The following is a 16,563-nucleotide window of genomic DNA, read 5'->3' on the forward strand; positions in this document are numbered from 1 at the left end:
ATCCGCCAGACGAGCAGCTCTGACTCTCTACCTCCGAGTCTGAGACATAACACACTGCAAACTGCGGAGGAGGAGGAGGAGGAGGGACGCTCTCTCTCTCCCTCTCTGTCTCCCTCTCTCCTTCTCTCTCTTCTCCCCCCGACCCACGTGACTGCAGAGCCTCTATCTACGGCGCTGGAAGCCCGACCGGAGAAAAGAGGCGAGGGATGGAGATGGAGAGAGATGGAGGGGATGGAGGTATGGATGGCGAGCCGGTGCGCACCGCGGAGGAGACGGCGCGAGAGGCGGAGGTAGTGGCGCTCGGGCCGGACACTCGCTTGCTGGGTAGGTTTTGCGGGATGACTCGGGGACTGGAGGAGGGGGGAGGTCGTTGGTGAACTTGCGGTTGAACGCGCTCTCCTCCGACTGAAGTTCATTTATTCAGCGCCGACAAGAGGATCCGTCACCACTGCAATGAAGCTGTTGCACGCACTGGATTCACTCAGCGTGTTGCAGATACATCGCATTACTCTGCTCGTGCTTGTGACTTCGCTCTCCATGCGTAATTTCGAGAAAAAACGTGATTTTACGCATATTTTCTGCTTTTCTCGTGGTGGAAAGACGAAAAGGAAGGTGCAGCAGCAACTTAATCTCAGCACAGGGTGATTGTGCAGATGTGCGGAGTTGCAGGAGCGAAGTGAACATCGGATCATGTGTGACTGACACCGCTGTGAAGCCTTGGCAGCTTGGAGAGGTTGTGGATGACGCGCGGCGCACGGACAGAAGATACCAGTGAATTTTTTTCTCTCAGCTCGGATTTAACAAACCACCGACACGCTCATCCAACATGTTCGGCTCTGATGGTGCGCTCAAACATGCGGATACACGGTGAGTAGAAGCATTTTGGCGTCGCAGCGTGCGTAAAATCTCCCCAGCTCTGCACGGAGGATTTTCCGAGATCGAAGCGGCGAGGAGAAGGAACAGCGAGTCGTGATAAAGGAGGGGTTTGGAGGAAGGAGTGGATGGGAGTAAAGGAGAGACGGACTCCGTAGCTCCAGGGTGAAGGAGAGTCTGGGAGGCTCGGACACGCTGGTGAGAAGAGGAGCGGAGAAGGGGGAGGTGTGTTGTTGCAGCCGGATGAGTTTTCAACAAGTCTCTCACAGCACCGCCGCTGCTGCAGCTCTGACTCTCTAATGAGCTCTAATGAATTCTTTGGTCATGTTTGTCCGATGAAGATACACAGATCCTCGGTTGTATATGCATGTGACGTCACTGACCTTTCCTGTGATGTCATTCCAGGTCCTGTTCCCATACGCCAGGGGAGACGACTCCCGGACACTGAGCGGAAGAAGACGGGAATTGAAGATTACTACACTTGACTTTACAATTAAAGGATATTTCTTGCGAATGAATGTGACTCAGAAATGTCTTTTAATTGTTTGGCCAAGTCTAGTCCGGCGAAAATCACGCGAGATGAAGCTTCGCGGAACTTCTGCAGGTGCTCTGATGGAGCCTCGAGCATTTCAGCACCACGCCGGAGAGGACAGCTCCTCTGGAGTGACAGACTTCAGCACCGCTATGGAGGCCCGGAAGTGACAGAAAGAGTGAACAAGTCAGAGGAATATATAAATACTCTCAAGAGTGAGCTTAAGAAGAAGAATTAATTTATTGAAATAACATTACAATAGAATTTAATAAAAAGGTTTTAATTTTTCCTTTATGTGCAATCAATATCCAGCTCAATAAATTAAAACAAGTCTTCCAACTTTCTGATTTTTTCATCTCACTCTCACGCTCTTCATCAAATTAAGTTTATAACACGTTCATTAGTGTATAATCACCTTAAAATAAAATAATAATTGAGTTTCTGTTATCTGAGAGACATTGCAATGTTTAATTAAAAAAGAAAGAAATTTCAGATTTCAGATTTTTCTAACTTATAATCTTTTTTCTTCTTAGTCTTAAGTATGAGGGGGGAAAAATAGTTAAATAAAGTGAATAACACTTAAAAATGTTAAATGTAAATGTTAAAATTTGAATACTTTCAGAACTAAAAGATTCAAGTTTATCTGAAGAAGAATTGTAAATTATCTAAACATTAAAATTATATGTCTGCAAAACTTTTCTTTTGTTTATATCAAAATCTAAGAGTGTGAGTTTCATTTAAAACTCAGAAACTCAGCGAAGACAGAAACTGTGAGTTTTCTTGACTTTTTTTTAAATTAATCTTTAATAGTAGAACAAACTAAACACTGGTTCTCGATACAGCCTACAGACTGAGACGAGGCGTTAGATGCCAGTTAATTCTGCTCTCTGATCGTTTAATAAATGGTAAATTGATCATTAATTACACTTAGTTAAGGTTATTTCACTGTTAACACTCAATGAAAAGATCAGTGATAATATTTACTAATTATTAATATTTGACATTGTTTGAGATGCTTTTGTTACATGTGCAACAAACTTTTTCTGATCTTCTAACAATTATGATACAAAAAATATTTTTATTACATATTACACAAAGTAATGATAAAATAACATAAATTATAGCATCACAAATACTCAGCAAATACAATTTAATATACTTTTATTGTTTGATAACAGTCAATAAGTTTAATCAGTAAAACTACTGATGATGGTTAATATAAAGTGAGACACTTAAAGTTAAAATATTCTAATTCTAATACAAATTAAGCTTTTTTTCTTTCTTTTTTTTTGGTGACCTGAGTGACTCCACAGCTTCTCTTTCTGTTATTTAGAGGCCAAAATCTTCTGCTGCGCTTGAATAAATGTGTTTCTGAGGAAGTGTGTGAGTCAGTGTCAGCACTGTGTGTGATCTCTCTGTAACTTTGTACCTGACAAAGTCTTTTTGAGCTGACAAGCCTCTAAAATGATCAGTGGAGTCGGTGATGGACCCTGATGAGTGTTTCTTGGATGCTGTGGTGTCATGTGATGCGCTGATGATGAGTCCCCCGGAGACCTGACGCATGTACTTCACTGTCACTCGCATTGTTTCTGTTCACAACAAGATTGTTTAGTGTTCAAGTTCAAGCCAAGTGTTAATATTTTCACCAACGTAATCAATCAGTATCTCTGTTAACCCTCTCTGATCATCATCAATACTGATACATCATTTTGATCACCAGCATCCATTCATAACATCATCATCATCAGCAGGCCACTCCTCATCAATGCCAGCAGCCTCCTCATCATTCTTATCAAAGTCAATACTCATGAATAACCCTGAATATCACTATTATCTTTGTGATCACCATTATTCTCAGCATGTGGGACCTTCACCTAGTTTCATAAATTAATCTTAATTATTTTATGTAAAGTAGAATTTATGACTATAAATATTAACATTAAATATGAACTATTAGTGTATTATTCGTTCTTTTTATATTTGAAATGACTCTTAACTGTTATTGTGTGTTATTTTCCACTGCTTACAGACACAAACTTCCACTGCAGGATTACTGTTGTCCATCAGTGGAACATCACACCTCCTGCTGGAAACAAACTGTAACTGCAAGGCTTTTATACTGAAGGGGAAGCAGAGACACACAGAGAGGAAATACTGTGAAGGGAAAATATTTCTCTAATGAGACAAAATACAAATTGAAGGGAAAACACAGTAATAAAAATTTTAGTTCAGTTTTAGTTTTTAATTTAATTACTGTAGACCACACAATGTGTTATGGAGTACAAGCATAAAACAAAGCAGTACTACTGTCATGGTTTGGGATTCTGGTTGGTTGTTTCCTGTTTTATTTTGATAGTTTCTGTTCCTCCCTCATGTGTTTTGGTTTTACTTCCTGTCTTTGTCTGTGTTCCCTCCCCTTGTGATCTCTGATTGTTTTCACCTGTTCCTGATTGCCCTCACCTGTGTCTTGTTTTCCTTCCCCTTCCTAGTGTATTTAATCCTGTGTCTTGTCCTCTTCCTTTGTCGGTTCATTGTTTCTGTCACTCTCGCGTCTCGTCTCCGTCTTGGTCAGTGTTTCCCAGTGTTTTCGGATTTATGGATTTTTGGTTTTGTTCCTCCCTACCTGTTTTTGGATTCACCCTCGTCATTCATGTAAGCTTATGTTTGGTTTTTCGTTCATTAAATACCTTTTGAAGTCTACCCCCTGCCTCCTGTGTCTGCATTTGGGTCCTCCACTTAGTCAGACATAACAACTACACTGATAAATAACCAAAATACATCTGTATGACAAACTAGGTCATTTAAATAAAGGTAAGCCTCTACTCAAAAATCTGATAATTGCCTATTACTCTTAATTCATGTGTCTAGTTTATATTATAAAGTATCTCCTTCTATACTCAACAATGGTTGAATTTTTACATTCAAACAAAACATGAAATTTATCCCCAACAATTCATCATTACATAAAGTACAAAACCTTTTATCCCTCTCCAGACCTTTCTATCTTCCTGTTATCTGTAGGATTCTGCGATTGGAGACTCAAAAGTTACAAACATCCTCTGAATATCTTCTGTTTTCACAGAGTAGATACTTTCCAAACTTAAAGTCCTCTTTAAATTCACAGTATCGATCACATGACGTCATGATCCGGAGTTCATAATGCCACTTCTGCAGGAACTGATCTTTTAACCTCTGCTCAACTGCACGCTTCAGACAACTGATATTATCACACCTCTGGTCCAGCCAAAGGTCTGAGAAGCCACACTTATCTAATATTCTCTGATGCATATATTCCAGTCACATATAAATATAAATCAATCAGTCAGTAAGTATGTTCACAGGCAGTTGTGGAAGGTAACTCAACATTTACTCCACTACATCTCACAGAGGAATATTATACTTTTTACTTTTTACTTTGTCCAACAGCTTTCAGATTACAGTCTGTAAATCTGCATAATATTAATCTTTAGGAATCACACCACAGATCTTGTAAATTGATTAAATCATATTTATTTACATTTACATTAAATTTTGTAACAGTATCAGTTTTTGTTTTGTTTCATTTGATATTTTATTTCAGTAACATCACATTTTTCACAGCTGCAGTAAAACTTATCCAGGTGTTTTACATCACAGGTTGACGATCGGAGGAATGATGTTTGGCTAATTCACATATTGCATATCACTTTTGATATTTTGTTATATAGTATTAAGTTGTAACTGTTAGTTGCTGTCCACATAGAGCGGCCTGGATTAATTAAACGCACATGAACACACCAAAGTTGGAATAACAACTTTCGAGGAGCACCTGAATTCATCATCTGTGTTGGAGACGTTGCAGCGTGTTCCGAATGTAAGAAGTTTGTCACGGAAGTCTTTTCAGATGGACTGTGATTGGCTGCAGGTCACCAGATTCACCATCCAATAGCACAAGGGAGGAGGAGGAAGCTGAGGCCCACAGAGCCTGAGGAGCAACACGCAACATATTTTATTTATTTATTCCACTGATCCACATCACTGCAGATGTGTTATTAACATGTCAGCACAATCCATGTGTGATGTGATGTAACACTTATAATCTGTTTGCATGATTCATAAAAGTCAGCTCATAATATCTGTCGTGCCTCCATGTTCTCTGTGTCACCACGAGTTTAAACACATGAAGTTGCCTCTGAGACTGAACAGTGAGCTTCTCCAGTAAATCTGGAGCTCCATTCAAAGTGATGTCTCACTTTAGTTATGAAAGCCTCGATTGTTTTAGAAGACGAAGTGACTGAAGAGGAGAAGTGACTTTATTTCTCCCCGACGGAAACTTTATCTCCAGCTCGTCCTTTTAACTCAGCAGCTGAATCAACCAGGGGGGCCGACAGACGCGCGACGCCACAGCTGATCACACACAATATCATCATCTCTCAAATCACTTGGTATCATGTCAAATGTCTGCACAGAAATCACCCGCTCACCCTGAAAAGACTCACCTCCCTCCAAAAATAAACCTCCTCTCCTTTAGCTCCTTCCATCTGTTTTGTCGGCAGTAACTCCAGCGTGGATGACAATCTAATTGCATCCTCATCTCTCTCCGGTTTAATGGGCTGTCAGGTAGCATCATTACACACTTTCATTGCTTCCCTGCGCAACTCACATATAGCCTATAACTGATGGTGTGTGTGTGTTTGTGTGGTGGAGGGAAGTGAAAATTGTTTGAGTGTTGTGTGGGACCACACAGCTAAAAAAGTGTTACAGTTACAGCAGCCAACCGGTGCGTGCATATGTGTGAATGTGCTAATAATTCCAGATTTATGAACACCGAATGTCCTCACAGGGACAACACGGGGCAGAAAACTGACAATTTCTTAATGGACATTTCAAATTGCATTTCTGAAGGGTTCATTATGTTTTAAAGGTCCAGTGTGTTACATTTAAGGGGATCTATGGCCAGAATATGTAATATAATATTCATTAGTATGATTTCATCAGTGTAAATTCAAAACTAGGCCAGAGTCAGAACGTCTTGCAGCCTGGTGAGGCCGTTCAAGAAAATGGCCTGGTAACCAAACAGGGCAGAGTGGAAAACCTCAGGCAGACAACCAGCTGTGGAGCTGTTTTTGCGTAGGCCAGCCCAGGGACTAGAGAGACATCGTGTCGGGTACTGGACAGCAGAACCAACATGACACTGTGCAGCCGGGAAGCATGATGTCAGTGAGAACCACGTTTCCTTCTGGAGGGCTTCACAGAAGGCAGCTCTGGGGCAGGAATGAACAGGGAAATGGAGGCTAGCAGTCCAGGTGCTGTTCCACTATAGAGCAAAGTACAACAGAAAGGAGACCACAGAACTAGATGATATAGATCAGATGACAGAGAGTGGAAGCTAGCCAGGTTCACCAAAAAAGGAGACTCCAGGGGATGGTTGAAGGCTGAATCAGGCAGGAAGCCTGTCAACTGTCTAACAGGGACTAGCTGAAGGCTAGCAGGCCGATGGCTAGCTGTTTCAGAGCCAGGAGGTTGCAGGCTAGTCGGCTCAGGACAGGAAGGCTGCAGGCTCACAAACCCGAGGCTAACAGACGAGAGAACCAGTTCAGTCATAGACTGGTTGTTAGCAGACTGGGAGGCTGATGGGCTGGATTCTAGTAGGCTCAGGTTCAGACAAGGAGTTAGCAAGTGGGATTCTAGCAGGCCACGGTGCAGACAGGAAGCTAGCAGGTGGGTGGCAACATACCAAGACATAATAAGACAAATACAATGTAAAAGACGAAACACACACATAACAGGACATAACAAGATGAAAACAATGTAAAAAGACAAAAAAAAAAAAAAAATCAACAACATAAAATCCTGAGTTAGCGTAGATACTGTGACAGCATCAGTTATCAGAACAGGAGAGAATCTCTTCAATGAAAGAAGAGCACAGAAGACACTGAAGGCTTTTCTTCATGGAAAAGATGTTTTCGTTCTTGATACACAAGGGAAGGATAATGGACGACAGCTGAAGCTAATCTGGGCGGGGCAGACAATCACAAGCAAGAAAACACACAAGGGCAGGAAATGAAGCATCTGACATGCAGAGAAAGGTGAGAATTTCAAAGAGATGTCATGATTTACTTTTAATATAAGTTATGAGGAACAAAATCTACAGTCCCAGCTCTGCAAGGATGTATTCCAGTGTTTATCTGAGGTTCTCAACTCAGCAATCTGAGGCCATGAAATCAAGTCAGTGTTTTTCAGAATTACAGTGGTTTTATTCCAGATTTCCCTCGTTCCCCTGATGTGATGTGAAGCAGACGAGGCTTCTGTAAACAAAGATTTCGGAAATGAATGTTGTGAATGAAGTTCACAAGTGTAGTAAGACAAACATGTTCACGCTCATTTCAGAAGAGACTCGGAGGAACATTTGGCTGCCGACTGCACCACATTCTTTCTTGAACCACCAGCTGAGAATCAGTAATCAACTTTCCAAACAAAGCAATAATGTTGTGCAGATTAGGCTCTGAGCTGCAGAGAGCAGCAGACAGATCAGATCACATCCATCAGCAGTGAGACGGCTGTCTGAGGCCGACCGCAATAAGACTTCAGAGCAGGAAACCACGTCACAAGTGTGTGTGTGTTTGTTTGTAGGTGAACGTGTGTGCAGGGCTGGAAAGTAACTATAAATACTCCTGTCACTGTAACTGAGGAGCTTTTTCATGTATTTTTTAGGGAGTAAAATCTAAAATAAATAATTCTGCTTTCAGGTCAGGAGATTTTTGATGACGTACTGAACTCATCTATTTCTGGAAAGGGAAGAGGCCAGCGTATTGTTCTGCTGTTATCTGTCAGTCAGGAACATTTTCCTTCTGTTTGCTTTGAAGAAGCTCTTTTTCCCTCAGTGGATGATCTGTGAAAAAGATCATACTGGAAGACCAAACTTCATCCCTTTTTAAACTAGTTTGAAAATAAAATTTAAAGCTACCACAAGGAGTTTTTACTGGTTCTGAAACTGTCAATTTATTACTGATGCCTCTGTATGGCCTACATAAGTTAATGAGACCATCCACGACATGAGTGGCTATATCTCTGTATTATTATTATTAACATCTGTCACCAGGTTGGATTCTCCATGAAATCAGAAAAGGAGTCTGTGTTAAGGTTTTCCCAGACAAAGCTACAGTGAGAAGTACCTTAAAGCGTGGTTGTAGCAGTGAGAACTGTTCCTAATGTTGATCTCAGTCAGCCCATCCTCACCTGAAAAACATGCATGTTGGTTGAAAGTGAAAGCACAGGACTTTGACCCAGGAGACCGGAGTCTGAGGCCTGCGTGAAAAGAAAAGTAAACATAGTAGGGCTGCAACTATCAATCATTTTCATCATCTATCAATCTGTTGATTGTTTTTTTTAATTCATCGATTATTAGTTGGTCTATAAAATGTCAGATAACAGTGAAAAATTGTATTTTCCCAAAAAAAACCAAGATGACGTCCTCAAATGTCTTGATTGCAGATTTAAATGGGGTAGGGGGTCAAAGTACACAACTACAATGTAAACATGTAAACTGTCATGACTGTTAGGATCAACCATCTTCAGTTACAATCATAACAGCAGGTACAATCAGCACCACAAACCAGCAAACAAAACATTACAGAAACTGGGTCAGCTCACCCTTAAAGACTCGTGGTAATCCATTCATCCATAACATCCCAACAAAACTGTCTTGTTTCATTGGCAAAATCCAGACACATTATTCCCATCAATACATACCCACAAACTCCACCAACAAGCTGGCAGAAGTTGTGATCCTCTGCTTACATCTGTCTGTATCTGGAGTTTGCGTGCAGAGAGAAGAAGCATGTTGGTCTGAACATGGCTGCTGCAGTCTGGCCTTTTGATTGACACCTCACCTGAGCCAATAGGAGCTTCCCTGTCCTGCCCACAGCCCACAATAGCCAATGAGAGTCCACATAAAAAAGAAATGCCTGCCACTCTTTTCTTGTGTATGTAATATGAATCTGGAACAGGGAATTTATGCAAGTTTAGATAGTTTAGTCCTGAGTTGTTCTTTATGTGAAGTACTTTGCTACCATTGAAGTATAATGTGTTTATGCTTCAGTTACTCTGAAGAGGTGTTTTCTGGAGGTCTCCTTTTTATATTTTTGTAAAATATTGAGACATAACCCTGGAAAAACAAGTGTGAATATTTATCCTCTGTGGAACTGGTGTCATTTTGAACTTGGGTGAGTGTTTTCTGCCTAACAAGTTGCAGCTATGGGTCATTTGTAGGTATATTTCTGCAAAAAAACATATTCAGGTGGAAATAAAAACCTTTTGCGTCTGTGTGTTACAGGCTGTAATACTCAGTACCAGTAGCATTTAGTGCTTCTGGCTGTTGAGGAGTTCAGAGTGTTCCCTTTCAATAGAGACCCAAACCATGCAGCTACTCCAAATGGTTCCAAAACAGCTTTCAATTTAGGCAGTTAAGGCACATTTTACAGGAGTGGAAAGAGGTTGATAGTGGTTGTTTGTAACAGCTGGAGCATTTCTGATCCAGAGGAAACATTAATCTGAGTAAAGAAGATTCAGTAGTCTTTTTAAATGTACTGGAGGATAAAGAAGTGAGGTGAGAATAATCAAGGGAGAGGAATGGGAGAAGGGTTTTTATCTAAATTTTTTTTCATTACAACTGACCCCTCTTTTACCACACTGGATATCCAAGCTAGTGTTGTCTTATAAACATCTTATTCCTTTAAATCAAGTCTTGGTGAAAAGCAGGAAGCCTTGAGATGCTGCTGCCTTTTCAGCTGCTGACTCTGAAGTAAATAACACTGAAATAACTGGATTCTAACAAGGAAATCAAGTCATTTTGGGAATGTAGGGGCATGCAGGTGAGGTCAGTGCCTCATCTTTATTCATTTAATATAAAAATATTGATTTTGGTTTTTCCTGTCAAGCCGTCCTTCGACTGAAGGCAACAGGTTGGACTCAGCTGTCGATATGTTGAACCCTCTCTGAGATTTCTTCGCTCGACTTTTCAAGCAGCTGAGATCTTTGGGGACATAGTAAGAGACACAAACTTGGTCAGAATATAAATATACTCTTATTGTGAGAAAAAGAGTTCCAAAACTGCAAAAAAAAGGGGTGCAAAAGTTTATGTGTAGTGATATTCTGTATTTTTCTCTGTTGTTGTCAAGAAATTTCACAAAAAGACAAAGAAACCCTGGTTCAGGCTATTTGACAATGAATAAATTCTACAACTCCTCAAGACCCGAGCCAGCGTCCTGTGTCTTGCTTGTGTGAAATCTCTGTATAGTTTTGAGCAAGAAGACATAAACACAACTGACAAAGAGTTTCAGTCACATCTATTAAAGGTAGCCTGTATGAAATAGTGTAGAGTCATTACCAACTGGAAAAACTATACAATAAATTAAAATTAGAAAGCTACATACAGTGCAGTCACCTAAGTCAGTGTGCATGTATTTTTGTTGTGGATTGGTATTGGTATAAATATTGATAAAATATTTGTCCAAAAACAGATTTTAACCAATAGTGCAGTTTCCCCATATTCCTAAAGTGATAATGATAGATGTAATAGCATGGCTGCATAGCTGTGTAAAATACAAATAAAAATGAAATGCATTGTTTTTCAAATCACTTTCAACCTCTACTCAGTTTAAACTAGTACAAAGACAAAATATTTATTGTTCAAACTAAAAATCTTTATTGTTTTATGAATTTGTTGCCTGCAACACGTTCCAACACCTTGTGACAGGAGCAACAAAACACTGTCAAAGTGCAATTCTCAAAAACAGCTGTTTGGAACGTTCCACAGGTGAACAGGTGAGCTGGTAACAGGTGACAGGATCATGATTGGGTATTAAAGGGGTGTCCTGGAAAGGCTCAGTGGTTCACAAGCATGGATGGGGTATGCAAACAGTCCAACAGGTTAAGAACAACATTTGTCAACACACAACTGCAGGAATTTATAGATTTCACCATCTACAATCCATAATATCATTAAAAGATTCAGAGAATCCAGAGAAATCTCTGCAGGTAAGGAGCAAGACTGAAAACCAGCACTGAATGTCTGTGACCTTTGACCCCTCAGGCAGCACTGCATTAAAAATTGCATTTAAAAAAACAACATCATTGTTAAAAGGATACTACATGGACTAAAACTAAGCAATTAAAATTATTGTGAAACACAAACCAGTTTGAAACTTTTGAGACTTTGCATTAAATCAACATGAATTAATAGAAAATAACATACATGACCACTTTATTACACCATGAATTATCTTGTGGGTTTGAATGCTATCTTTTAAATTTGTGAAGCATGTTCAAGTTAAAATGACATGTTAAGTTTGTCTTTTAACTTTAAAATGTAAACCCATATCCCTTTACAGACCAAGAGTCTATCAGCTCTCTGTCATTACTTATTTGAAAGGACACAGGTACGCATAATTACCACTTTGCGCAACCCAGAGTCCTACGTAAACAGGCTCAGTGAATGTGGTGGTAAAGGTGTAGAGGTGACTCAGTGTCTCAGAGGAGGCACTGTAGAAGGACAGAAGCCCAGAGAGCCCGTCAAAAAACACCCCAACTCTGCTGCAGGGAGAAGGACTTTCCCACACCAAGCCATTATGCCACGCCCTAAGTTTGGATTCTCTCAAATCAGCATAGTGGCCAAAACCCCACGATTTGGTGTTATTTCCAAACTGGCTGTGTTCAACGCTTGATTTTCTCTCAATCTGACTGCATGCAACAGCCACATAAACAGACTGGTAAGAACTAGCACTCCACTCTACCTCCCAGTAATGGCGCCCAGTTAACTTCTCTTTGCACAACACCTGAGGATGATAATCAAACCTCTCTGGGTGATCAGGATATTTCTGCCACGCTGTATATGTGGCCTTCTTGTTCCCCTCAGACAGAGTGAGGTATTGGTTTGTGGTGTTTGGGTCCAGGTTGAGATCACAGGCATCTGATGGAGAGACCAAAACAACACGAGTTATTACAGTTTGTCTCATTCACTTTGGCTCAATTCCCAAATGAGAATGACTCTTTTCAAAACATTCAGCATTCAGCAACATTCAGAACAATTAGTTTGTTGTTCACAACACATGGGAATTTCTCATAAATTAAGCTATTCATTCTTTTGCACCCATTATGGCAGATGTGTGCAAAAGAGTAAGTACAATTTTCTACTTTCATCATGCAAGTCACCCCATGCAAAACTTTCTGTCAGACATGCATGTATATTGCATTAATATGTATGACATGTGATGTTTACGATGTCTGCTAAATTGGCAAATGAGCTGCCAGGTGACAGAAATGAACAAGGAAACATATGGCTGTCATTTGTTGGCAAATTGTCTGTGTATGACTTTACATGAAAGTTCAAAGGTGAGTTTTCTGTTCACAGAAAACCAGGGGTGTAGTTGGTGTAGTTGGAAAACCTTTTTATCAGTATGGCTCAGACAAAATTTCATTTTGGTGGCATTGGTCAATTTACTGACACAAAAACTGGATTTTGAAGCTTGAATGAAATGTTTTGGGTGAGTTACTACCTTATGCACACATGAAATAGAGACGTGATGTCCCACGTGATGATGACAATTGCCCTCGCAGTTTAGAAAATGTTAAGACTGTTTCAAAAAATGAGCCAAAACAACTGAAAAAAACTGTAATCATCTCATGGTCAAGCAGGTTTCTGGTGGACAGTGATTAGCAGAGAGCATTTCATACTCAGAAAACTATGGAAAATGACTTACACCAGATCAGATTTCTCCTGTCTGTGATGCTCTCCACAGGAGGGATGTCAGGCTTTGAGAAATCATCAGTGACCAGGATGCCGTCTCTGTAATGGTACATGGTTGCTCCTTTGTACTTGTTATTTGCAACAGCTGCCACAAGAAAATGGAATTGACTGCTGTTCTTTAGAGCTTCAGCAAGTTTGTGGAAGTCTTTGGCCTTCTCTCTCATTTTGATTAAAACTTCATCTGAGTAGTACCATAGGTCTTCATTTGTATATCGTACTTTAGATGAATTTAAGTAATCAGCCATCGTATCAAGGCAGGGGTCAGAACTGTCCAGAGATGTGAAAACAAAGCACAGAGCATCTTCAACACCTGGAGCCATAACCTCTCTGTCCAGCTCTGACCGATTTGAGACGATCTTTGTTCCCTCCATCATGTCTACACAGGACCTGATGACAGTGATTTCTCTCTCTTTATGCTCCAGCCATTCAGTCAGTTTTTTATGACTGAATGGTGATGTTTCTCTGTCTTCAAAGAGGATTTTTACAGAGCTGTCATTTATTTTACCTTCACGGAGGAAAGGAAGTTTCTTCGCCACGGTCTGCTTGAGCTTAGATTCGTAGTAATCACATAACTTTAGGAACCTGCTTAACTTTTCTTGAATCTGTGGAAAATTCTTGACCACTCTGTCATCCAGAGAATCATTGCATCTCATTCTTATTTCCCTGAAATCCTCAAAAACATTTTGTGCCTTCATCACCAGTCCGACACTGATCTCACCCAGAAGTCCAGCTGCTTTAGAGTCAAAATTCTTCAGTGGCATCAGCCAGACCTTCATTGGAACACTGTTCTCTCCCTTTTCTCCCAGCAGCTGTGGAAGTTCTGCATAGGTCTTCACTGCGTCTTCAAATGTTGTTGGATCGCTGTTGAGAATGAAGTCTCCATAAAATTTGCAGGAGAATTTGTTGGTCAGAGCTTTTTCTTCTTCAGTCAGCTTGATGTCAACTTTCCCCTCAACATTAAATTTGGGGATCTTCTTTATCACAGCTTCCATGCTGCCCTGGATCTCCTGAATGTTGCTGGCTTCTAACTTCTCACTGTCAAACACAAAGAAAGCATTTGCTCCATAAAGGATTCCTGTGACTACATGCGTTGCCAAGCCCTTCTTAATGACATCTATCTGTCGGGTGTCCATGGATACAAGGTGAGACACTGGTAACTGTTTGAAGTGTGTGGTAGCTTTGTACTGACATGTCACTCTGCTCTGATTGTGTAATTTCTTCGTATCATTCAGATACTTGGCAGATCCTCCAACTTCAATCAGTCCACTCAGAAAACTGACTTTTAGAGAAGCATCAACATCCAGCAGAGAGGACCTGGATTCAATGGAGTCAGATGCAGAGATTTCAAATCCACTGCTGTGTTGAGCGCTCTCAGTTGTGTGCTCTTGTAGAGTTTTTTCATCCCATAATGTGAAACCTACAGTACAGAAATTAGAAAACATCAGTCATGTGATAAAGCAGAAGAAATATTTTGTTAATATAAAGTTAAAAAAAATCTAATAATCACTTTGATTTCTGAATGTTACAGATTCTTATACTGTCATCAGTTTTATAAAACAGCTAATTCATTCTTGATATGAACCTGATTAATAAAGAAATTGTAGGATTGAGGGTGTTTGGTAACAAGATAGAGTGACAGAGAGTGTGCAAAATTCAAAAGCCATTATCTGTGCTGGTATGAAAGGTGTGTTAGTGCCCATGGCACATTTGTGTCAGCATCACTGATGTTGAAAGGCACATACGGGTTTTGGAGCAACATATGATGCCATCCAGACGACGTATATCAAACAAGAATGAGAAAGAATTTCACTTTCAAAACTTCAACAATTAGTGTTCAATTAGATCCTGTTGCAACTTTTTTTGGAACATGTTGCATATCAAACTCAGAATGAGTGCATATTTACAAAAAACAATTAAGTTCATGAGTTTAAGCATTACATATTATGTTTTTGTACTGGATTGCATTCTGTTTTTATTTACATTTTACACACTTCCTAACTCTTCGGGAAGTGGGGTTTGTACAAATAATTGTCTACATAAATAAGCCATAAATAATCAGTGTTACCCTTTGGTCTGTTATTCTTGATTTCTATTTACAAAGTGTAGCTCTGACTCTTGACTTTGGTTCTAGCTATGAATAAATATTTACAGTGCATCACAAATAAAGGCTTCATACACAGAGCACAGGAAAGAAGAGGAGACAAGCTTCCCTGTAAGCAGAGCTGTGACAGTCACATATGTTAAGAAATGTTTGTCTTTATAAAAACTTAATCAAACTCAAGACTTACCTGGGATCAGTTCATCTGTCCGAGCATCATAGAGCATCCCTAAGGTGAAAGGTCGACCCAAGGCAGTAACTGTCTTGAGATCTGAGGCCATTTCTCCAACCTGTTGAGAAATGTCATGTAAGAGACCACACAGACTCAATTTACACTTTTTTCAGTGTTACGAGTGTTGAGAGCTCATAACACTGAGAGACAACAGACAGAAACAACAGTAAAGATAAGACACAGAAAGGCAGAATTTCCCCGGACACACTAGTCTGACAGTAATAGTTTTACAGACGGGAGTTCAGTAAACATCTAAACATGCATCTGTCTTTGTCCCCCTCTGTCTCTGTCCACCCAGTTTGTCCTCACCTTGTGAAGTTGTGTAGATCAGCTGAGATGTGTCAGTCTTCTCCACTGTGTAGAGTCTGATGACTTGTGATGCTGTGACATTAACAGATACTCACTTATATTGACAAGTCCCATGACACGCCTCCACAATGAGACTGAATGTGTGTGTGTGTGTGTGTGAGGAGCTGCCCCTTACTGGAAGAGTTTATGCTCCAACACACCTGCTATGACTCAATATATAAATATACTTTTGACTCATGGCAGGATAAAATCCACAATCCTATTTATTGTGAAAAATGCACTCAATCTCATGAGGACAAATTCTCTCTCTGTGTTCCCCTGGTTTCTTGTGACCCAGAATGCATTTTGACCTGAAAAGCATGATTTTGAACCACTGTAACTTTGGAAAATATCCAGCTGATTTCTTTAACTCAGATGTGTCAAGCTCATATTAGTTTTGGCTGAACTCGAGAATGCACGTTTGCACAGAGCGAGGACTGTGGACTTTGTCCCCCATGTCCTCCGTTACCTCCATCAAATGGTGTTAACAGACTTTGAATGACTTTACAGTTCTCTCCTCAGAACGGTAAAGTCATTCATTTGAATCTCAGGTCAAGGTTGAGGTACAGACTTGAGAAAAAAAAAAAATATATATATATTTTTTTTCCTATACAGAAGAGCTCTATTTTATTTTGGGGATATTTTCATTTACAAAAGATAAAAAAAAAAAACAGGACTGGTGAATATGCGTTGCA

General features: G+C 40.1%; 1 protein-coding gene and 1 long non-coding RNA gene across 3 annotated transcripts; both read right to left on the minus strand.

Moving 5' to 3' along the window:
* Positions 1-5,277: 5,277 nt before the first annotated feature.
* LOC146311514 (uncharacterized) lies at positions 5,278-9,776 on the minus strand. 2 transcript variants are annotated; one of them, XR_014772182.1, is made up of 3 exons: positions 9,137-9,776; positions 8,624-8,692; positions 5,278-5,369 (listed from the first exon to the last, which is right to left on the minus strand). It is a non-coding gene; the product is annotated as an uncharacterized LOC146311514 (long non-coding RNA). The 2 variants fall into 2 exon arrangements; XR_014772183.1 differs by having other exon boundaries at positions 9,038-9,776.
* Positions 9,777-11,602: 1,826 nt separating this feature from the next.
* On the minus strand, positions 11,603-15,964 carry LOC146311515 (neoverrucotoxin subunit beta-like). The gene is made up of 4 exons (XM_084741373.1): positions 15,830-15,964; positions 15,479-15,578; positions 13,144-14,607; positions 11,603-12,353 (listed from the first exon to the last, which is right to left on the minus strand). The coding sequence occupies exons 2-4, from the start codon at positions 15,567-15,569 to the stop codon at positions 11,806-11,808; spliced, it is 2,103 nt and encodes a 700-aa protein (XP_084597499.1). The 5' UTR covers positions 15,570-15,578; positions 15,830-15,964; the 3' UTR covers positions 11,603-11,805.
* Between the last annotated feature and the right edge of the window lie 599 nt (positions 15,965-16,563).

The sequence above is a fragment of the Lutjanus erythropterus genome, chromosome 17 (assembly GCF_056507025.1).
Source record: "Lutjanus erythropterus isolate fLutEry1 chromosome 17, fLutEry1.hap2, whole genome shotgun sequence".
In the NCBI taxonomy this organism is placed as follows: Eukaryota; Metazoa; Chordata; class Actinopteri; order Lutjaniformes; family Lutjanidae; genus Lutjanus; species Lutjanus erythropterus.

What these genes read in the sequence shown, in the direction of transcription:
- LOC146311515 (XM_084741373.1), bottom strand. Translation starts at nt 15,569, where the DNA reads ATGGCCTCAGATCTCAAGACAGTTACTGCCTTGGGTCGACCTTTCACC. An exon ending in GACAGATGAACTGATCCCAG is followed by an intron (nt 14,608 to 15,478) that starts GTAAGTCTTGAG and finishes TCTGTACTGTAG; the next exon opens with GTTTCACATTATGGGATGAA. An exon ending in CAGGAGAAATCTGATCTGGT is followed by an intron (nt 12,354 to 13,143) that starts GTAAGTCATTTT and finishes TCTCTCCATCAG; the next exon opens with ATGCCTGTGATCTCAACCTG.